This window comes from Gossypium raimondii, chromosome 13, assembly GCF_025698545.1.
Source record: "Gossypium raimondii isolate GPD5lz chromosome 13, ASM2569854v1, whole genome shotgun sequence".
NCBI classification, from domain to species: domain Eukaryota; kingdom Viridiplantae; phylum Streptophyta; class Magnoliopsida; order Malvales; family Malvaceae; genus Gossypium; species Gossypium raimondii.
In genome coordinates, this window is record NC_068577.1 from 3,035,782 (window position 1) to 3,058,939 (window position 23,158).

The following is a 23,158-nucleotide window of genomic DNA, read 5'->3' on the forward strand; positions in this document are numbered from 1 at the left end:
AAATACTTTCTACTTAATATTTATTGTTACATTATCAACAAGACATACAAGAGATACTGGCCAATAATTTTTCATACCAAAGCTAATTATAATTCAAATATCAAATAAATTAAATGTCTCATGAAAATCACTAGATTAAGCAAAGGAATATCCTATAAAAATTGGTAGTAGGTATATTACAATTCAAAAAAATGGTTGAAATTTAAAAGCTCTTTATCAAATCTAAATTTTACCTATGTTTGTATAACGATAAATCAAAGATCAAGAATAAGAATCAACATACATTTTAAGATTAAGGGTGAGTTTGGATGGGCGGTACGTTTACTTGCGGTTAGTGTAAAAACAGCGGTGGCGGTGAGATTAGATACTGTAGCGATATTGTAGCGTGAGACAAAAAATAAGCTAAACGCACCGCACAGCACTGCACCGCACCTCCAAACCCACCCTAAATCTTTCAACATCCTTAACACCATAGAAATAAAACAAGTTAATCATGGCATAAAAAATAATAATCTCAATATGAATTTTATAAAATTTTGAGATTGTACAATAAAAACTTGTTGATTGTTAAATGGTTATTGCTTTTTGAAAGAATAAGAGAAAAATTGGAGAGTAAAAGAGAACGTGTTTTATTAATCGATGGGGATGACAACTATATTTTCTCAAATCAATATTTATAGATATAATATATATGATATAAAATTCTACTTTTAATAAACATTAAAGTTTTAATTTGTATCAAACTTTTTTATGGGACATGCACAATGATTTAAATATTTTATATTTAATTAATAATAATAACTTTTTTAAAAAAATAATACAAGAGTTATTAATTATTTTATTTACTTGAAAATAATTTTTTAGAAAATTTATTAAATAATATCCAAGAGTTATACAACCAAACTTATTTTTAAAAATAAGTTCAAAATTTTAAAATCCAAAATTAGTATAAAATCAACAACCAAACAAAATCACGATTGATTTAAATAATTCAAAACCATAATCGAATTGATCTAAACTCACCACTCTTAATTATAAAAAAATAATTATAATAAAAATAATAATAAAAATCTTAGGAAGAACAATATTATTAGAATTGAATTGGATGAATCGGTCAGACCAATTAAATCGATACTCGACTAATATATTGGTCAAATAAAGAGATTAGACTGATTAAAAAAAACAGTTCAAAATCTATAAAAAGAATAAACATTTTTTTAATAATTTTAATTTTTAAAATTTTTACATTTAGTTATTAAACTGAGAATTTGATGAATTAAGCCACCGGTCTTTACTGGGGGAAGCAGCAAAAGGAGAATGAATCACGTGGAAGTTGGAAGCAGAATGGGGCCGGCGGCGTCAGTTAAACTCAAACTAAACCACAAACTTCTCATTCTCAAATCTCACTCCCATATATATACACTTATAAATCCTTGCTGTTTTTTGGGTTTATGCTCATTTTGATTTAAGAATCCATCGATAGAGGCGTATAGAGTTGATAGAGAAGCCTTAATTTCATAACCACCCACACTGCAAACAACGGTCAAAGCTGATTATAAAATGCTTCTTTTCTTTTGAGTGAAAACAAAAAAGGTAACAAAAATGTCCGTTGCGGAGCTGAAAGAGAGGCACGCCGCGGCGATTGAGGCAGTGAACGATCTTAGAGAGCGATTGAAGCAGAGACGCCAGCAGTTGCTCGACGCTGACGGTCACAAATTACATTCTTTTTCTTTGCTTTATTACTGTTTTATTTGGAAATTTGAGAATGTGGCTCTGAGATCTGTTTGGGATTTTGGGTAGTGGCCGGATATGCAAGATCGCTAGGGAGGAGTCAAGTTACTTTTGGCCCAACCGATCTGGTTTGCTGTAGGACCTTGCAAGGTCACACCGGCAAGGTACATATTTAAAAAAAAAAAAAAAAAACTTGAATTGCTTTAGAAATTGTGTTTTTGTTCTTCTTCTCCGTTTGCTAAATAATTCTTTCTTGCAAATTTATTTAATGCATAACTTGGAGACGAACGGATTTCAATTTTTAAGTTGCTTCTTGCTATGTAGCTAACTGATTTGTAGGTAGAAAAATGGTGGTTTGGGAAGTGGGATCCTCTAATGCAAAATTCCCTTTTCCATTATTATTTGCTGAAATGGGAAGAAAAAACTTCTAGGTTAAAGCAAATCAGCATTTTGATCATTTGGACAAATATAACCCCTTTGGTTTTACAGAATGATGCACAAAATCAACTTAAAACTTGAGTAAATTGTATCACTTGTCTATTAACTATCTATGATTTGCTATATTTCACTTTGATTTTCCAAGAAAAATGTAGGTATACTCATTAGATTGGACACCGGAACGAGATCGAATTGTCAGTGCCTCTCAGGATGGACGCTTAATCGTGTGGAATGCTCAAACGAGCCAGAAAACTCATGCCATAAAGCTGCCTTGTGCATGGGTTATGACGTGTGCTTTTTCCCCAACGGGTCAATCTGTTGCCTGCGGTGGTCTTGATGGTATGTGTTCTATTTTCAACTTGAATTCAGCAACCGACAGGGATGGAAACCTTCCAGTATCAGTAACCCTTAACGGGCACAAGGGCTATGTTTCCTGTTGTCAGTATGTCCCGGATGAAGACATTCACATTATTACAAGTTCCGGTGATCAGACATGTGTGCTATGGGATATTACAACAGGTCTCAGAACTACTGTTTTCGGGGGAGAGTTCCAATCTGGGCATACTGCTGATGTACTGAGGTATTTTAGTTGTTCCGTTTTTTGGTAAACTTATATATTGCATTAGCCTTTTTTTAATAATAACTGTGTCCAATGACACTGTCTCTGGTATCTTTACAATATCATGCAAAATGTTCATCTAGAAGTTTGAGAAAATATTGTGGCCTTTGTGAATCGATCGTAAGGAAAGTACTGAGTTACTGATTCACAATGCGGTGCTCTGGTATTGTCATGAACTGGCACGGCAATGAATTTGCATTGGAAAAGTTTCCGATAACTGCTGGGTTGTAACCTTGAGGAAGCCTTAACCTCAGTTTTGTATATGATATTTATCTCTGATTAAATTGTTCTGCTTTTATTAGGCATATGATGGACCCTATGTCTATGATCACTGATGTTCATGTTCACAAGAAGTGTAATGCTATAGAAACTTCTTATGAAAGATAATGAAATTTTTATTTAACAATGTTACCTTTTTTCATTCTTTCAGTGTCTCAATAAATGGAACAAACTCAAGAGTGTTTGTTTCTGGTTCGTGTGATGGAACTGCCCGACTATGGGATACTCGTGTTGCGAGTCGAGCAATGCGTACGTTCCAGGGTCATGAGGGTGATGTTAACACTTTGAAGTTCTTTCCAGATGGCAATAGGTTTGGAACTGGATCAGATGATGGAACTTGCAGGTTATTTGATATCAGAAATGGCCACCAGTTGCAAGTATACTATCAGCAACACGGCGATAAGGAGGTTCCACTTGTGACCTCAATTGCATTCTCCATATCCGGAAGACTCCTTTTTGCTGGATACTCAAATGGAGATTGCTATGTATGGGACACATTATTGGCAAGGGTGCGCAACTAAATTATCAACCTCCCCCTCCTTTTGTCCCCTTTTCTTCACCTTTCCATCCCTGGGTTAAATTATACCAGCATAGGCTGATAACGGTCTTCCTTTCTTGACTTTAATTGCTTCTTAAATACTTTTAGGGTTTAGGGTTATAGACATAGTGCGTGGAAATGCATCACATGAAATGTTAACATGAAAGTAGTGAGTTTTAGACGTTAATTTATTGAGCTTAGGGTTTAGGGTTTTCCTTTCTTAAATGCTTTTAATGAGATCCCCTCCTTTGTTTCTACTCAAGTATGGTATGTGTGGAAATGCGTCACATGAAGCATGAAACGTAGTGAGTTATAGACGTTAATTTATGAAGGCCTTTCATTGCCTGAGTCTGTCATTTTAGTCTTAGCATTAACTTTTTGAGCTCAGGAGCCCTGCACCTGCAATCATTTTATGTTCTCCCATTCTGTTGACTGGTTTCATTAAGCATGAGCTGAAACGAATTAAAGCTGATTGTACTTTGGCGTATGGTAGGCAGTGGTTCTAATTACTTAGTGTTTTGCAGGTTGTGTTGAACTTAGGATCCGTCAAGAATTCACATGAGAACCGGATTAGTTGTTTGGGTTTGTCAGCCGATGGTAGCTCCTTATGTACAGGAAGTTGGGATACAAACCTCAAGGTTAGTCTAATGTTGTCATTATTTTCAAAATTCAAAATGCATTTGCAACTAATAGAAATGAACAGTAGTAATCCTGCCTATTTGTTTTCCCTGTTCTTGTATGTGTTTTTCGTTAGGGAAATTCAGAAATTCTACTGAATGTGATAAATGATATATCATTGTTGGCATGGCAGATTTGGGCATTTGGGGGGCACAGGAAGGTTATTTGATTCGAGTACTTAGACAGGAATCCATTTCGATATTCCCATTCTTCTCCATCTTAGGCTGTCCTTCCTGCATTAATCCTACCTGGAAGAGATTCGTTCGTATTTCGATCATGTCTGCTGTTTGGGGAAACCCTAATCTTGTAATGTTGCTTGTAACTTTAATGTGGAAAGCCGATTAGATCAGTTTTAATAAGAAAGATTAAAAAAAATGTAGCATTCAATATGAGAACTTAGTGTCTGCTGGAGAAGTTTCTTTTGAATTTTGCCCGACTGCTAAAAAGGAAGGTTCCTCAGTAGTTCGTAACTGTAAGCTATGATTGCTGCCAACTTAATTGTCACTTTGGTTTCCCTTTCACAAGTTCTAAGCTGTCATATCGTTATAAAACCTCAAAGCCCCTCCCAGTAAATTTTTTACTTCGGTATCCCTTGGTGGGAAATATAGGGTTTAAATCCTGTTATCGTCAATCCCTACTTGTTTGCAATATGTAGCAAAAAAGAAGGAAAAAAAAATAGGGGCTCATTCAGAATATTAATGCTGAATTGGTGATTTTACAACATGCAAAATTATGAAACGTTCTTTTCAGGATGACACAATGTAGCTCTTGAACAAAGCTTGATGGAGCAATAATCCCACATAAGAATTTTGTATGAAGAAATCAAAAGAAAAAAGGCAGTAACGGCCATTGAAGTTTCTTTCTACAGGCTTACCAGGTTTCTGCGGTCATCTACTTCCAATATCATATAAAATCACAAAAAAATTATATATAGAAGCCAGATTAGAGGCAAAAAACAGCCGAATGACACAAACCTAGCCACTAGCTACGATCTCATGAATGGCATCACTAACAGCTTCATCCTCTGATCTAACAGCGAGTTTCATTGCCACATCTTTTGGACCGTCAAGTCCGAACTGCAGCCGCACAAGCACCTTGACATTGCCGATGTATACTCCAGATAGAAGACAAGTGTGTGATCTTGAATTGTTAGGGACAACCTCTGTGCCCTGGATACCCACCACAGAAAAGATCCATTCAGTTCAATGGAATTGCAGTGAAACACAAGGATGGTGTTTTTAAGTTTGATGCACGGCAATTAAGGGTAAAATGCATATCCATAGCAACAACATAAAGCAAAACAAAGGAGAAAACAATATAAACTTACCTCACAAGGTTGCATGCCTAGAAGATTGATGACTGCATTAACAGCTTCAGCCAGGCTTTCCCTAGGGCCAAGGCCATATTCATCGACACGCTCGCAATCTGCATCCATGGTTTCCCATGCATTCCTGAAATTAGAGACACCCACCTTCAACATATAATCAGCTGCAACAACTTCAAGCTCCTCTAATTGGTACTCATCCTCTACTCCATCATCCTCTGCCTCACCAGTACTTGGATCAACCTAGCAAAACCAATGCAAGCACGAGATGGTCGAACAATAAAATACATACTGTTGGTTAACGGAAATCAAAAACACACTGCCAATAGAATATTAATGTAAGTTAAAAATCACTCAATTCATGTTAAAACAAGTAGTTGCATGTTCTAGTAATGGAGTATTATGAAACGCCTAAGATTCTGCCAGTGCAAAAGGAGGAGAAGCCATACCTCTTTTACAATGAACCTCAGCATATTTGAAAACTTTCCAATAGCTGGGACCCCCTCTGGCTTCTCAAATGCAACAAAGGTCTGTCCAGGTGAATCATATGGGAGTGATCTTAAAGGCTTTGAAGCTACTTCAGCAAACTCCTCAGCCTCTGAAGCATCCACAATAACAGTGACCTGGTAAAATGCAGATTAAGTTGTTGAGATACCTCAAAGATTTTAAGTAATTCTGAGATGCTTTGTGTAATTTGATCATTACGTTCTCCAATAATTGCTCTGGAATGGTATTGGTGCAGTTATACTGAAACACAACATGACCATCAAAAATATGTTTGACAACATTAACTGCATATTCCGTTTCTGCTTCTGTCAGCTCCACAGGTGCAGAGGACTGGCCAATACAAATTGGAACCAAGGCATTAGCAAGTTCAAAATTTGAATAACATCTACATTATTATATGCATGGAACACATAAGGCAAAGTCAATGGAGGTACCTTGAAAAGCTTGCCAAAGTTTGCAAATTCGGGAATTGATGAAAGCAGCTTCTCATAAGCATCAACAGTTGATGGAGGGCCAGCAGGAGGCGCACCAAGACCAGTTGGCTTTTTACCTGGAGCTTTCTTCTCAGCAAGTGGCTGAGTCTTGACTTCTTTTGGCACAGAGTTGATGTCAAAAGCCTCTTCTGATGGTTCCTGTAGCCAAATTAAATACATGAGATAATGATCTAAAGAGCAGAAAGAGTGCAACAGAAATTTAGAAACTTACATAATTCTTCAAACTGTTCTCCAAGTTAACCAAAGGGATATCTAGTGAACCAAAAAGAAACTCCTTTACATCTTCACCAGTTTCAACAACTGCACCATCACCACCAAGTGTATTAAGATAGAGGGTTGCCCTGTCACGAACCTACAACAAGAGATTTAAAAATCCTCATCATCATTCAAGTTCCCAAAGCTTGGGATTAAGCGCAATAAACACAAATAACAAATGAACAGACAACAATGCATACTTAAGTATATAATACATTAGTGTAAACATGACAATTCATGATAGGCTGACCTCGTCATCATTGTCAAATAGACAGCGTCTTAAGAGAACAAATACACGGGGCTGCAAAAGATTGCCAAGATTTTTCAGCTTAAACAGGTGAGCAATGTGTAGAAGGTTGAGAATACTTCAGAAAAAATGAAAGAATAATTAAGATTTCATACCTTCAGTGTATCAACCATAGCACCGAATTTTGCTAAGGTGCTCACTGCACCAGCCCGGACAGTTGCATTCTCAAGATGGACACGGTTGTAAATGTACCGTATATATTTGCTTGGATCTGAGGTTTTTGGGCCTTCAATCCCCAGAAAATGAAGTATCTATAATACAATGTTGAGACAAATTTAAATGAAGTCAAAGATGGGACAAAAGAGGATAAAAGAATAAAGGGCACAAAAGAAAAGATGAAAATGCTACCTGTGCCGAAAGATAAGTGAATTCACAATCTTCAATGAATTCACATAAATGAAGCAATCCACTCTCCTTTGCTTCCGGGATATCTCTGATTAGAATCACAATTGAATCTACAATTGCCTTTTTGTACTCAAATCCACCTTCTTCCCTCAGAATATTGCTTAAGAAATTCATCCTGAAGATAAAATGAATAAAAATTGCTTTAAGGCACTAGAAAAGATGCATTTGCTGAAGCCAACTTATGAATAATGCAAATCCAAGTATCCCTTACAAAGATCTGTGCTTCAATGGAAACTTTAAGCATAGAGATCTTATGGCTTCCACAACAACAATTTTGAATTCATCAGCAATATCAGACATAAAATTCGTTATTTGCTTCATCAGGCGATCCACACTAGACTCATTTCCAGTCTTAAGAAGGGTAGTGATTGCAAGTGTGGCAATGCTTCTATTTTGGTCAGATATTAAACTCTCCATGTCAATGTTGCAGTTAGTAACAGCCATGGGATGAGTCATTGCAACCTGAAAAGAATGTCACAGTCAGATATCTGCATGAACAGGATAGTACATGCATCTGAATTAGAAAGAAACAACAATCAATTATGATTGAAAAGTAATTATATGTTTGGTAAACAATATGGTAAAAAGAACTTTAAGCAAGCTCCATAAGCATGTTTGAACTTCAGAAAATTGCAGAAGAAACTGCCCTAGGCCCTCTGACTAAAGTTCCAGACTTTCATTTTCCTCGAACCAGCAGCAACACATATGGATTTAATAGCATGATATAGAAATTGAAAATATATCAACCTTGTTCAAAGTCCGAACTGCAGCAAATCTCAGCACTGGCTTAGAAGAGCTTAAAAAGAGCTGAAGAACTGTAATTGCTGGTGTTAATTCTCGGCTTGTCACACCATTGAGCTCGGTGATTGCTCTAGCAGCCTCAAAAATCACCATCTCAGCCTTATGGCGCAGGCAGCCCTCAAGAAAATCGTAAAAAGGACGATCCCCTGCTTGATTGTTATTGGCTGACTCACGAATAACCTGCAGATTCTCCAATTACTTCACAATGTTTATGAATAAAAAGGTTGGCAGAAGGGAAAAGATATTAGAGATGGTGTGTACCTGACTAGTATAACGTATCAATAGGCATTGGGCTAATGGAGAGCGAACACTTCCCTTAGTTAAACTACTAACCAGCTTATTTACAGCTAGCCGATCATTTTGCCGTATCTGCAAATACAAAGTCACATACTTCATCATAGTTGTCACTCAATTGTAAACTGAAAATATCAATTCAATGATCATCAACCCAAATCCTACCATTCGTATACAGTATTATACACAGATATGCAAGCATGCAAAAGTACAATTGATTCATACTGCATGAGTTTAGCAAGCACTCACTGCAGATACATATATAAGTACTGTTCTAACCAGAACAATAAATCAAGCAAGCAAATGTGTTAAAATCAGTAACCATAACACATAAGCTATGAAAATTAGTTGGAAGAAATGAAAAAGCTTGAAAAGCGGTGCCAAAAACTATTTACAAGAAATTATAGACAAAAGGCTGAAATCGATAACAGGTTAGGCTTGAATTGAGTAACCTACTTCAACTACCAAATAAAACCCCAAAACTTTCTGAGCAAGGAAAGTAACTTACCTGGTGAAGCAATGCCAAAGCATGAAACTGCACAAGGGCTGCTCTTGATTGAACAGCTTCTTGAACCTCGTTACTCCATCTTTTCACAATCTCAGGGTTTGTCTGCCAAAATATTTATAATATGTTAATAAATTATCAGACTTTTGATATTAATTTGAGAATAATATATAATAAAACAAACCTAAAAAAAAGCATTACCTGCAGTAAATGGATACCACTGACTAAAGCTGCACTTGCAACAACTGGATTTTTGTCAACAATTGCTTGTTTCAAGTATCTCTCTATCTGGGTTAGAAGAGTTCCATCTGTTATCCGACAAAGAACACGAATAGCATTTGCTCGATACATATCAGTCTTGCTAGTCATGTCCTTCATTAGCGAGCTAGTGACAATAATAACCTATGGCAAAAAAGAATTAAGAAATAATTAGTATCCACAAACAAACAAACAATAAAATAGAAAGCATGGATGTTAAAAGATTCAAGACATATAACCTCATCTGCTGATGGAGATAGCTCCTTTATCATCACATAGACCATTCTCCTCAAGCCTATATCCTTCGATTGGAAAAGCTTTGTCACAGCAAAGAAGACTTCTGTAGCTTCCACCTATCCATATAACACCAGCAAATAGTTAGTGAACAAGGGAAATTTTCATCACAACAGAGTTTAAGTCCTTCAGTGTACATACTAACTGCAGGAGAAATCCAAGCAACAGAGGCCAATTGTAATTTAACAACTGAAAAAGAAAATAATAAAGAATCTTATCTTTTCAGGCACAAGTAAAAAGAAATACTGACCTTAGTGAATGTTTCTCCTTGGTTCAGTAGATAAAGAAGTTTTGTGATAACCTACATAAAGAATTTACAAACAAACATTCATATAAAATGTAAAAAGAAAATACATAAATTAGAATATCAAGATTGCTTAAAAGGTAGAAACCTGAGAGCATCTTCGAGGATCAAGCTGAGGGTCATTGAAAACCCTAGCTTCTTGAAGGACTGCACCCTTCTCAATCCCCAAAAATGGAGAGTAGTCCGCTGTTTTAAAAAAAATTACAAAATTAACAATTAAAAACCTTTTCCGATCACCTACAAAGCTAAAAAAACTCAATACTATTATATACATATAGTCTCGAGATGTTCATCTCCACATAAATCAACTAAAATTAAACACATCCATCGAAAGTTTGAAACTAGCAAGCTACATTGCCCTTTCAGGAACAGAAAATCTAGCGAAGCAAGAGTACATATCAGATCAACTAGAATTAAAAGAAATTCCACTAAACCTAAATCGTAGTCCTTCAAATTTTAGATCTACAAATCATGAAATGCCTTAACAAATCAATCCATATTAATCAAAACCGCACAGATCTAGAAGCTCAAACCTAAGATTCACGATTAACATAACACGAAATGAACAATTAAATCCAAATAAAACAATGAACAAGAGTGAGGAACAAAAGAAGGACTGAAGGAATCGAAGGAAATGAGAAATTTTACCTTCATCATCGCGATCGTCGTCCTTCTTCACCAAAGGTTGTGCCATCGCCAACTGAAACTTTGAATCTAAGAGATCTAAGGCGATTTATTTAAAATTTTCCGATTTTATATATGCAATCCAGTGAGTTTATAATCTCTTCGTCGTCTAACTCGCTTGCTCTCTTCTGTGCTCTCTTAACGCATTGGATTTTGAAGACGGGAGAATCAGAAAAGAATAAAAAAAAGAGTGGAGATCCGGTGGATCCGGTAATATTTGCAATCACCTTTGATTACTTTTCCGAGCAATAAAAAAGGGCCACGTGGAGGAAAGTAATAAGATCCACTCCATTATTTTTTCATCTATTAATTACTAATATAATGATTATCAATAATTCAAATTTGTAAAACTCATGTAGTACCCATCTTCAATGGTTATATTAGATATAAATGGACCAAAAAGTCATAGACGGAAGCCAAACCTGAAGTTGAAGGTATGATTTTTCCGATTAATTTCAACAAAAAAATCCCCAAACATTAACAATTGATCTTAAAATTCTAAATGTTAAAGTCTTTTGACTTTGAATGGGCGGTATGTTTAGCTTCGATAAGATCAAAAACAACAATAGTAATAATATTAATTGTTGCAGCTATGAGGTAAAAGATTCTACCGCACCATAGTCACCGCCTATCCAAAGGATGTCTAAGCTTAGGCATTAGATGCCATTTTGAACATAAGCAAGTCATATTTAAAATATGTGATCAAATTTTAAACATGCATATATAAGATTTTAAGTTGTTTATGTGAAAGTACATATAAACTTAAAATTTAATTCACGTATTTTAATATACATTCTACGATATATTTGAGCTGACATTTAAAGCTTAAGTTGACCACTAAGTCAATAGAGAATTTTAATTAACTCTTGATAGTTTGAGAACTCGAATAGATTGTTTTAAAATTTGGAACTAATTTAAAATATAAAACATAGTTTGAAAACATTTGTGTAATTAACCTTCTCAATTTCAATATTTAAAATGACTCTTGTTTAAAGAGATCAGATCAGATACTACTTAAAATTTTATCAAAAAAATTAATAGTTGAAGGATCAAAATAGAAGCAAAGGTATAGTTGGTGATTTTTTTTTTTGTAGTTTACCTTTTTTTTTTTTGATACAATAGAATCTCAAACTCAAACATCCGCGCACACACCCATTCAAACAACCGCACAAGTACAACCTACGGATTGGTCAAAGGTGTTCACCATATCCCCAAGGTTATGGGATCGATTTGTAGTTGTGCCTATGTGTTTGTTTAAATGTGTATATAGATGTGTAAGTTTGATATTCTATTTTATAAAAAAAATTAAAAGGTAAACTATAAAAATAATCGTCCACTTATACATTTGGTTTTATTTTGGTTACTCAACTATTAATTTTTTTCTATTTAATCACTCAAGTTTTTGAAATTAAATATTTTAGTCACTCTCTAATTAGTTGCGGTCGATTAGTGACAAAATACTAACGTGTCCTCTAATATTTACACATTCTATAATTTTGATCCTAAAACTAAAAAAATCAATAAATTTAGCCATTAATGTTTACAAAATTTGTCATTTGAGTTTGAATTCTAAAATTCAATAAATTTAGCGCTCAACATTTACAAAATTTATCATTTTAATTTTAATTCTAAAATTTTAAAAAGAGAGAAAAATGTTTTAAAAAATCATAACTTTTAGTATTCCTTAATGTACCTCCAAAACACATTAAACAATAAACGCCATTTGTATCATGCTTATTTTAAACTAATTTCACTTTTGTGAATATGGAAAAATTAAGTTGGTTTAAATTCAACTAAGTGTCATATTTTAAATTAATATCATATTATTTAATTAAATTCCTCTAAAAATAACAAATTTTAAATTATTACAAAATAATTATTTTGAATTTTTCTTATTTTAAAATATACAAAACCTAATCTTGAGTAGAAAAAACAATGTAATGTGAAATCTTTCATGAAATGAAAAATCTTGAAATTTTTTTTGAGCTTGCTTTTTGTGGACTTGAACATGTCATCAATTTCCAAACTTGGGTAGTCCAAGTACGTCGATTAAACAACTGATGTCCCAAAAAATTTAGTCCAAGAATTGAAAATACAAGCTAAACTGAACCAAGAGAAATAATTTTAACGATTCCATACCCCATGGGGATGTCCAACTTTATCTCTCTCTAATATTCATCAATATATTTCATGTCCATTTCTTTTTTGAAATATTTTTTCTTGTTTTTGTATTTTTAATACATATGTTTTGGTTTTTGTTTATACTTTTAAAATTTTCAATCACTTTATAAATTTTTATTCAAAAACAATTTTTTAATATTTCCTTTTTTAACTTTTAGAAACAAAACTAAATTAACAAATTTTATAAATGTTGAGGGCTAAATCTATTGATTTTTTGAATTAGAACTAAATTGATAAATTTTATAAATATTGAGGGCTAATTTTTTGAATTTTTAAATTTAGGATCAAATTGATAGAATGTGTAAACATTAAAAGGTTAAATTCATTATTAGACAAATAAAAAAAGTCCCACGCCAACTTTTCTTCACTTGATAACATTAATAAAATAGCATATAATTAAATTAATTTATATAAAATACAAAATAACTATTATTTAAAAAATCTAATTTACACCAATTTACTTTAATGACTTTTGAGAGTTGAAAAATAGATTATATATAAGCAATCAAAATAGAAATACATATACATATCTTCCTTAAATGAAACCGTGGTTAAAATTTTTGTTAAACATCGATTACTTCTATGCCTACCCTAATATTATATCGAAAAAATAGAAAACACGTATACATCAATCCACCATTACTCTTCCCAATATTCCAAGGATATGATCAAAAAGTGAAAACTTCTCAAAAACTAGGATATAATACAAATATACACAATCTAACAAGGAAAAATGCTAGAGAAAAATATTATCGCAAATATTTCGGTACTCGATAGTCACATTAGACTTGTATTAAATTTGGAGTCAAATCACTTGATTAGTGTTGGACCGGGGTTTAAGTTAGGGTTCGGGTGGAGGTTATATGATCACTTGAGCTACTACTAGAGGAAGAAGAATTATGGCCGTACTCACTAGTGTTACCGTAGTTATTGCTTGGATGTTCTTGGCTGTCCGTCATCGCCGTTTGCCTGAATCTTCTCATGTCTGCACTGTATGAACTTGAATTGTACTCGCTGGTGTCGTTGGTCGTGCTGAACCTTGAGCTCTGGCCTGCTGCCACCACCCCATTTATTTCATCCAATGGAACGTCATCCTCCAATGCACGCACAATCTGTTTCACATATAAATTAAATCAACTTCTCAGTTGGATGGTTTGAGTTGGTTTAGAACTCAACTTGAATTGGGTTTCAAAATTTTTGGATCATATTTCCAATCGAGTTAATTTCGAGTTTGAGGTTTAAATTTTTTAGGACAAATCATTACAAATTCTAGCTATTTCGAGTTAGTTTCAATTTAATTTGGGTCAATTAGAATTTGAATGGATTTAAGTTTGAATTGTCACCCGAAACAAGTTTTAAAATTTGAATCAAAATCAGTAGATACACAAAAGAAAAAAAAGAGAGTATAGGGATTGAAACCTGTCGCATTTTGGGTCTTCTTCTAGCAGAATGCCTAATAGAAGCAGAAGCACATGCAACCATACTGACCATCTCATGGTGAACAAAATTGTTTTCTAGGCGCCGATCCACCAATTCACCAAAATTCCCATTCTCCATTGCTCTCTCACATAATGGTCTAGCCTGTTAATGCATATACAATTGAAAATTTATTTGTCAAAATCTACTCTACCAACATTTTTTTTTCTTTCTTTTGGAAAGGGTGTAATATTTCTAGTAGTCACATTAGCTCTAGATTAAATTTAGAATTGAAAGGAATCAAAATCATAAATGGGGGATAAAGTCTCCCAGATCTCTTTTCTCCATTTATAAGACTCAAATTTAAGATTTTGTTTAATAAACATCAAGTTCTTTACTATTTGACTCAACAAACACAGATAAATATTATATATAAAAAAAACATTACTTACCCAATCCACTAAACTATCATCCATATTGGAGTTCAAATCTAAAGGTCTACGCCCAGTTATGAGTTCCAAGAGCACAACACCGAAGGAGAAAACATCGGATTTTTCTGTCAACTTACCACTTGATGCATATTCAGGAGCTAAGTAACTGCATTTGTTGATTATAAGGAAACACATGAAATTAATGCTAATGATCAAATCTAACCAAAATCTTGTGGTTTATTCAAAATAATTGTGCTGATTTTTTTTTACCCAAATGTTCCCATGACACGAGTTGATACATGAGTATTGTTATCTTGAGTAAGTTTAGCCAACCCAAAATCCGACACCTGCAGATTATTTCGAAATAAATCAAAACAAACAAAAATAATCTAATAAATTTATTTCAAGGTTATTATTCTAATAATGCATACCTTAGCTTTAAAAGTAAAATCAAGTAAGATATTAGCTGATTTGATATCTCTATGAATGATGCCAGGATAACCTGAATTTTCTTAAATTAATTAGATGTTATAAATAAACTATCAAATATTGATAGCTCAAAATTTGTTTTTTTGTTTTAAATAAACACTAAAAGTGAAATGAATATTGATTAGAGAGTCTACTAATAATATACGAAATTTATACTTACAATCTTCATGCAAGTATGCAAGTCCTTTAGCTGCTCCCAATGCAATTTTGAGCCTAGTAGGCCAATCCATGGGGCATTTGTCTACAATCAAACAATGATAGGCATAAAATATGAACATTATTAGAACTCTAGCTTATAAATGATGTTGTCAAAAAAAAATAATGCATTATGTTGTTGCATTACCATGAAGGTGGAATTCAAGCGTTTTATTAGGTAAAAATTCATAGACCAACATCCTTCTTTCCCCTGCTATGCAATACCCAACAAGCGACACGAGGTGGCGGTGATGGACGCGACTAATGGTCTCGACTTCAGCTTGGAACTCACGTTGGCCTTGCCTACTACCGGATTTGAGACTTTTAACGGCTACTTCCTTACCATTGGCCAAAACTCCTTTGTGGACATACCCAAACCCACCTTGACCTAGCAAGTTAGCTTGAGAGAACCCATGAGTTGCCATAGCTAGCTCTTCGTAGGAGAAAGAGCTTTGGTTGATCAGCCCTAAAGGCGATGGTGACGCATACGTGGGTGGTGGTGGCAGAACTTGACCCTGCATGTTGGGGCTCATTTCACTAGAATACGACGCATACCCTTGCGTTGATGGTGTTTGCCGTTGTGTTGGCGGTGTTTGAGGCCAACCTCCTCCATGGCCAGCATTAGTGCCGTAAGGCGGCGGGGGTAAATTAATGGCAATGTGATTATTAGCTTCATACCCATTGTTCATTTGCCCTCGTTGGGCTAAGCTTGATGCATTTCCATATCCGCCATCACCTATACACATTAAAAGGCATGCATGGCATTTTTAAAAATTTTAATATTTTTTATCTTTCTATTTTTCAATCTCAAAGTCTACATTTTCCCATTAATTTCCTCAAATACTTTGAACTTGCTTTTCAAAAATATATTTTTTTATACTTTTTTAGGTTTTTTAAAATGTTTTGTGCAACAATAAAATAACTAACTAAATATGTTACATCATTGCATATTTAAAAAGTCATGCTAAATTATTTGATTGAATTAACAAAAAAATTAATCTTAAAAATAAAAAATATATGTTTCAAAAGTAGAGATTAAGGGTGGGTTTGGATGAGCGGTAATGTGCATTTAGCTTACTTTTTGTTTTACGTTATAGTATTACTATCACTATAATATTTAATCTTACTGCAAGTAAACATATCGTCCATCCAAATTCATCCTAAATCTACGAAAATTAAATAGTATGGTATCTTAGCATTTGACGTTTCTCATATAACAAGGGATTATACCTAGTTTGTTGAAATAATTACCTTGTGATGGTGTATAATTATTGTAATATTGCATAGGATTATCATGGTTTGCCTTCTTTTTCTTTCTGCAGCAAGCTACAGTAATGATGGTTGTAATGATTATAAGCAATAAAACAACACCAGCTAAAAGGCCTAGTATAATAGGCAGAGACGATGAGGTATTGGATTTTGATCCACTCTCTGAATTACTTGATGATGAATGCCATTTTGGTGGTGGAGGGGAATGTTTTGAGGGAGGAGATTGAGTTGTTGGTGTGCTTGGAGGTGTCAATTTTGGTGGTGGTGGACTATATTTAGTTGGGGGAGCGTTACTGCTCTTAGATGGGGGTGGTGGTGACGGTGGCGGTGATGGTGATGGTGGCGATGTTGATGGTGGGGGTGGCGATGGAGTTGACTCTGGTGGTGGTGGTGGTGATGGTGATGGTGATGGTGGTGGTGGTGGTGGTGGTGAAGAAGAAGTTGACTTCGACTCATTCGGAGGCGGAGCTGATTTTCCCGGCTTCGAGGATGATGATTCTGGTGGCGGTGAAGCCGACTGCGACGGCGGTGGCGGAGATGGTGGGGACGAGTTATCTGATGATGATTGAGGTGGCGATGAAGTAGTAGTCGGTGAAGGCGGAGAACCTTCCGGAGCGTCCGAACCCATTTGACGGGGTATTTCCGACGAACTTTACACTTAAAAATAAACCGGAAAATGCCACTTCTCCCTCTCCTCCAGACAATGATGCCTGTCAAAAAAACCACTGCAAATTAACATCCAACAATGATATTAATTAGATAAAAAAACTAAAGAAAACAACAAGAATCAAGGACCTAATATTAGATTAATTCTTTCAAAAATAAATTATAAAACAATATTTATTATGTTTTGAATCTTCCCAAAAGATTATATTTTATTTTCTAACTCTAAAAAAAAAAAAGTAGCTTCGTCTCGGACAATTCCGCATACCATAAGCTTTGCCATATGTAAGAAACTTTTGATGGAAGGCAACAACATTGAGTCAAACAAAAAATGAAAGTGGAAGGAAAATAAAGTACCTATAAGGGGGGAGATTTGTGAGAGGAAAAGGGCAGAAAGAACGAGATTTTGATTGCTAGGTAATAGCTCCACCAGACACTGTGATAATTACCATGTATTTCCTGGTAACCATCTCCTACTATGGAGGAGAATCTCTATTTCTTCTTAATTTCCTTATTTTTTTGTTAATGTGTGTTTCTTAGTTCTTTCATTAACTAAATTACTTTTATCTGACATGTTCCAAAACTGTTACTAATTTTATGTAGTGTTTGCTTGTTTTTTTTTGGATTTGGATTTAATTATGTTATTTTTATTAACGAATTAATTTTTTTATTAATTCTAATTAATCCTTTAGAATATCTTTTGAAAGTTTTAATTAATTTTATCAAGTAAACATTCTCACTAAAACCTCTAAATTTTTTTGAACATTTTATTTAATCTCCTCCCATCAAATTTTAATGCCAAGATCCACCATTAGTCATGAAATAAAAGTTATGCAACCATAATGCATGGATTGTGGCATCAAAACCAGGGCTGAAAGCAGAAATTATTTTTAGAGGTTGAAATTAAATTTTAATTTTTACGATAGTAAAAATGTACTTTCACGATTTGAATAACCTATATTTTTATAATTTTTAAAGGATTAAATAAAAAAGTTTATCATTTTTAAAGCGTCAAAATGTAATTTTACCTTTATTAATTTAAATTTTAAAAAAAATTTAAAGAGCCTAAATAGAAATTTTTTATTTTTGGGGCTAGGCCCGGATCAAAACCAGGAGTAAAGCCAGGGCTTGCAGCTTAAAATGGAAAATTTTCATATTTGTTTTCTAAGGATAAAGAAAAGGGTACATTGGAACTATGATAATAATGTATTATCTTCTCAAATGCGAACTCTAAAAGAATAACCGTAGAAATTATTGGGGTCGGCCACTTCACTGTTCACTCTAAGTGGAAGGTGTTATTCACTGGGAGAGACTGATACTATCATTGTCTTAAATTAATATTTCGTAATTTTTGAAAGGACTTAAGTATAATTTTACTATTTTGGGGGTCAAGGCCCTTCTTCATTCCCTTTGCATTGTTCCTATTACTCATGTTTATAATTCAATCCACAAATATGCACTATTTCAAATCCGAATTAATGTATAATGCTTAGATTAACAATTAGTTCATGAAAAACTCGATTGATACAATATGAGTAAATTATAGTAGTAGTCACTCTATTGTTAATATTTTCTTTGGTCATTGAACTATGAAAAGTTACAAAATGATCATTCAACTATTCAAGATTATCTTTTTTGGTTATCAACGAGTTAACAATGGCAGCTTTTAAAATTTGCATTGTAGCAACTTTAACCCTTAACATTTATACATTGTGTCAATTTAGTCTTGATTCTAAAAAAAATCTAACCCTCAATATTTACACATTGTGTAATTTGGTTCTTTTGGCAATTTTGCTTTTCATTGTGACCCTTTCACTTAAAAAGCTAAAAAAGAAATTATCAGCTTAATTTGATTGAAAATATACAGAAAATGAAAACACTAAAAATCCAAGATAATAATTTTCATCTTTTCTCATTCTTTTAAAATTAATCCTCAACGTCACAAAGAAAAGAAAAATTACAAAAATAGGAACAAATTACACAACATATAAATGTTGAGGGTTAATATTTTAGAATCAAGACTAAATTGACATAATTTATAAATGTTGAGGGTAAAAGTTGTTATTATGCCAATTTTAAAAAGCTCAACTAGTGACCAAAAAGACAAAATTGAGTAATTGGGTGACCATTTTGTAACTTTTCATAGTTGGGTGACTAAAAAGTTTTACTAATAGTTTAGTGACTATTAATATAGTTTACCTATACAAAGTAGGTACTTTAAGGACTTAACTAAAACATTATGAAGACTAGTATAAAATCTGAAAGATGCCTTAGGGATGCTCAGTGAAATTAACCTGAAAATAAAGATTTAAATATGTTAAAGGTCCTGTACTCTTTTGAAATTTAAAATTTAGTCCATATACTTTAATTTTGAGGCATTGAGTCCCTATATTTTTATATAAAATCTTGGTCTCTTCATCTAATTTTGCGGTTAAAGTTAACAGTGTCAAAGGTAATAATTTTAGCCCTCAAAATTTACAATTTTTTTCAATTTGGTCTTTACCTTTTGACATTTAAAAATTTTTATGTACTTCTAAAAGTAAAGACCAAATTGACAAAAATATGAATGTTGAGGACTAAAAATTATTTTACTTTGACATTGTTAACTTTAAGGGTAAAATTAAACTGCATGAAAAGATTTTTAAATAAAAAAAATACAGGATTAGATGTCTCAAAATTAAAATATAGGATTAAATTTTAAATTTCAAAAGACTACGGGACCTTTGGCATATTTAAACCGAAAATAAATGAAGAAACTTTGAGGAGAAAAACGCTGGAAAGTTCACTCAATTTTCCTACCGAAATTTCTGTGTCAGACAAACAAGTCCACGAGCTACTCAGTCACACACTCTCTCTTTCTAGATACAGTGAATTTTCTTTTTTCGCTTCTCTTCATCTATTGATCCCTCGATTCCTTAGTGTTTCTTACGATGCCGTCTCGCCGTAGAACCCTCTTGAAGGTCATCATCCTCGGCGATAGCGGGTTAGTTAGCTACTTTTTCTTGAACCTGCTCGTATATTCATACGTACGGATACGCGTTTTGTTTCTTTAGGAAATTTCGTTTCTAGGGTTTTCCTTACGGATCTTTCGGTTTGAATTACTGGTCTCGCGCTTGTCGTTAAGCGCTATCTATTTTTCATGCAATTCAACGTTTATGATTGTGATTGATCTGTGATTTGCAGGGTAGGCAAGACGTCTTTGATGAATCAGTATCCTGCTGTAGTTTTTTTGTTTTTGATAATTCTTAAAAAATGTTGAAGTCGTAATTAGTTATTAGTTGATTGTAATTATTATCAGTACGATTATTTTTTTTTTTTGCTTGCCTTTACAATTTGCTTTTAGATATGTGAATAAGAAGTTTAGCAATCAGTATAAGGCAACGATCGGGGCCGATTTCTTGACAAAGGAACTGCAGTTTGAGGATAAGCTTTTCACCTTACAGGTTAGATTTCATACTGAACACTATATTTGATTTAGTGTAAATTTAGTATCTTTTTTTTTCTTGTACTCGAATACAAGCATTTTTAAACATTGTGATGGTCTTATTAGGCTGTTGCATTTGCTTTTTGGGATCTTAATTTCACATGCTGGTTAGTGATTATGACGAAGAAGAGGCTTGATTTTATCTCTAGCTCATTGTATTGAGCTTAGATTTAATAGAATAGAACTTAACCGAGATTCTTAACTACATCTATGATCTGTAACAATGCATCTTACTTTGCTATGTGATCTCACTAATTTGAAGTTGCCAGTGGCTCCTCTTTCTTTATTCATCGAAAAGCTCAGAGATAGCTTCTTTTTTCTCAGGTTATAGTGTTGACAAGAAGTGAACTTGTGATGATCGACTTTGGAATTATATTTTTTTGTGCATTAATTTTATCTTAATCAAGCAGGGTTCTCTAAATTAGCACATTAGTGTTAGTCTGTTAGACGTTATGGAGCACCATTGAGTTTTAGTCTAGCAAATTATAGCAGTACATTAAAAAAAGATTCAGGTTTTGTTTTAGCTTTTTTGTGTTTTTTGCATATCCGCTTTGCTCAAATCTTTTCCTTTTTTTTTTTGGTGACATTTCATTTTGCTGAAATTTATTCAACATTATTTTGTTTCCCAGATCTGGGATACTGCCGGCCAGGAACGATTCCAAAGCCTAGGTGTTGCTTTCTACCGTGGCGCTGATTGCTGTGTTCTTGTATACGATGTTAACTCAATGAAATCATTTGAAAACCTTAACAATTGGAGAGAAGAGTTTCTTATTCAGGTATATATATATATATACTGAATTTCTGAATTCTGTTTAAAACCATCAATATATATATACTGAATTTCTGAATTCTGTTTAAAACCATCAATCAAACCAGCTCTCAAGGATTTATTAAGTAGAGAAATGATGATATGAGAAACCTCTTGCAGGCAAGCCCTTCGGATCCAGAGAATTTCCCATTTGTTGTTTTGGGGAACAAAATCGATGTGGATGGTGGAAACAGTAGAGTAGTATGTATATGTATTTTTCATTATTCTTTCTTGCTCTGCTGTGGCATTACACGCGGACTCACTTTCTCCGTATAAAGATACAATTATCTGCTTCTTGTGGATATTTTAGGTGTCTGAGAAAAAGGTTCGAGCATGGTGTGCCTTGAAAGGAAATATCCCATACTTTGAGACATCTGCCAAGGAGGGAGTTAATGTGGAAGAAGCTTTTCAATGCATAGCAAAAAATGCCCTAAAGAGTGGAGAAGAGGAAGAAATGTAAGTTAACAAATCACAATCAGTTATATTCCTGCAAGTGTTCATTCCCAGTTAATTTTGACTCATACGAAAAGCCTTAAACTGTACTTTAACACTAATTAGTTGCTACATATAGAAATGCAATACGATGGTCGAATGAACCAGCTTCAGTAACAGCAACTGAAAGTACAAATGCATCTTAAATTTGCACTGAATTTAAGTTTATTTCATGCATTAGTCAATCATCTTTTTGTGTAGCCATTTTATCATTTCAACTTACGAGGCAAGTTTTCCTTTTGGCACCTGAGAATGAACAACATTTGCATGCAATATCGATTTTTGAGGGTCCACATTAGTAATTCTTAACTTATTTTTGTTTTCTTATGTTGTTGTGGTGGATACTTCGATCCGGAAGATACTTGCCTGACACCATCGACGTTGTAAGCAGCAGCAACCAACCAAGGTCAACTGGGTGTGAATGTTGAAATACATATTATGCTATATATTTTTTCCCTCATGGCTGCTCAATAAGTTATGTTTCGAGTTTCACGAATGATTTCAACCATTTTTATGGAATCATAGTGGGGCTATACACTGTACATTAGCATTTGTGTGAGAAACAAAGTGGTCTGCTAATGCTGTGGTTGGATTTAGTTCCGTGGGGTGCCTTTGAAATGTTTTTAAGTTCCTCATTTGTTTAACATTCTTATGCTTGCTGATTCATTTTCCTTGAAATATGTATTTTATGTTGGGCGTTTTAGGGTTTAGGAAAAAAATTAGCCGCTAAATACATATTTCAACGCCTTTTAATTTGTATACCATAAGAGGATTAGTTTCGCAATTCATAACCCAAAGTAAATAGAGGCGCACTTTTTTGGGGTAGTTTGATTCATAATCGAATAAGAAAATGATTTAATTTTATTAATATGTATGGTTTTTTTAGAAAAATTAAATATATTCATATTAGATTACCTCACGATCACAAAAGAGTTCATGTATATTTATTAATAATTTATGTACAAACTAAATGAAATTTTGGATGAAATTATAAAATTGGAAGTTTAAAATTAAT

General features: G+C 33.7%; 4 protein-coding genes across 5 annotated transcripts; 2 read left to right on the plus strand and 2 right to left on the minus strand.

Annotated features, from left to right (window-relative positions):
* The first annotated feature begins 1,312 nt into the window (after positions 1–1,312).
* On the plus strand, positions 1,313–4,807 carry LOC105781831 (guanine nucleotide-binding protein subunit beta-2). 2 transcript variants are annotated; one of them, XM_052626808.1, is made up of 6 exons: positions 1,313–1,744; positions 1,801–1,895; positions 2,325–2,749; positions 3,219–3,576; positions 4,130–4,243; positions 4,417–4,807. In XM_052626808.1, the coding sequence occupies exons 1-6, from the start codon at positions 1,603–1,605 to the stop codon at positions 4,450–4,452; spliced, it is 1,170 nt and encodes a 389-aa protein (XP_052482768.1). In that variant the 5' UTR covers positions 1,313–1,602; the 3' UTR covers positions 4,453–4,807. The 2 variants fall into 2 exon arrangements, with proteins under 2 accessions (XP_052482768.1, XP_012461803.1); XM_012606349.2 differs by having other exon boundaries at positions 1,315–1,708.
* A 171-nt stretch (positions 4,808–4,978) lies between these two features.
* Positions 4,979–10,868, minus strand: LOC105781828 (coatomer subunit gamma). The gene is made up of 18 exons (XM_012606346.2): positions 10,680–10,868; positions 10,120–10,217; positions 9,978–10,028; positions 9,673–9,786; positions 9,377–9,577; positions 9,179–9,280; positions 8,638–8,745; positions 8,323–8,556; positions 7,787–8,037; positions 7,519–7,690; positions 7,266–7,421; positions 7,114–7,164; positions 6,820–6,960; positions 6,549–6,746; positions 6,313–6,444; positions 6,057–6,230; positions 5,611–5,850; positions 4,979–5,452 (listed from the first exon to the last, which is right to left on the minus strand). The coding sequence occupies exons 1-18, from the start codon at positions 10,723–10,725 to the stop codon at positions 5,258–5,260; spliced, it is 2,664 nt and encodes an 887-aa protein (XP_012461800.1). The 5' UTR covers positions 10,726–10,868; the 3' UTR covers positions 4,979–5,257.
* A 2,864-nt stretch (positions 10,869–13,732) lies between these two features.
* Positions 13,733–17,324, minus strand: LOC105781829 (proline-rich receptor-like protein kinase PERK4). Its single transcript, XM_012606347.2, has 8 exons — positions 16,679–17,324; positions 15,576–16,163; positions 15,393–15,473; positions 15,175–15,245; positions 15,014–15,090; positions 14,765–14,909; positions 14,316–14,477; positions 13,733–14,008 (listed from the first exon to the last, which is right to left on the minus strand). The coding sequence occupies exons 1-8, from the start codon at positions 17,322–17,324 to the stop codon at positions 13,733–13,735; spliced, it is 2,046 nt and encodes a 681-aa protein (XP_012461801.2).
* Positions 17,325–20,143: 2,819 nt separating this feature from the next.
* LOC105781833 (ras-related protein Rab7) lies at positions 20,144–22,789 on the plus strand. The gene is made up of 7 exons (XM_012606350.2): positions 20,144–20,342; positions 20,543–20,569; positions 20,703–20,802; positions 21,473–21,619; positions 21,772–21,852; positions 21,962–22,107; positions 22,502–22,789. The coding sequence occupies exons 1-7, from the start codon at positions 20,290–20,292 to the stop codon at positions 22,569–22,571; spliced, it is 624 nt and encodes a 207-aa protein (XP_012461804.1). The 5' UTR covers positions 20,144–20,289; the 3' UTR covers positions 22,572–22,789.
* Positions 22,790–23,158: the final 369 nt, after the last annotated feature.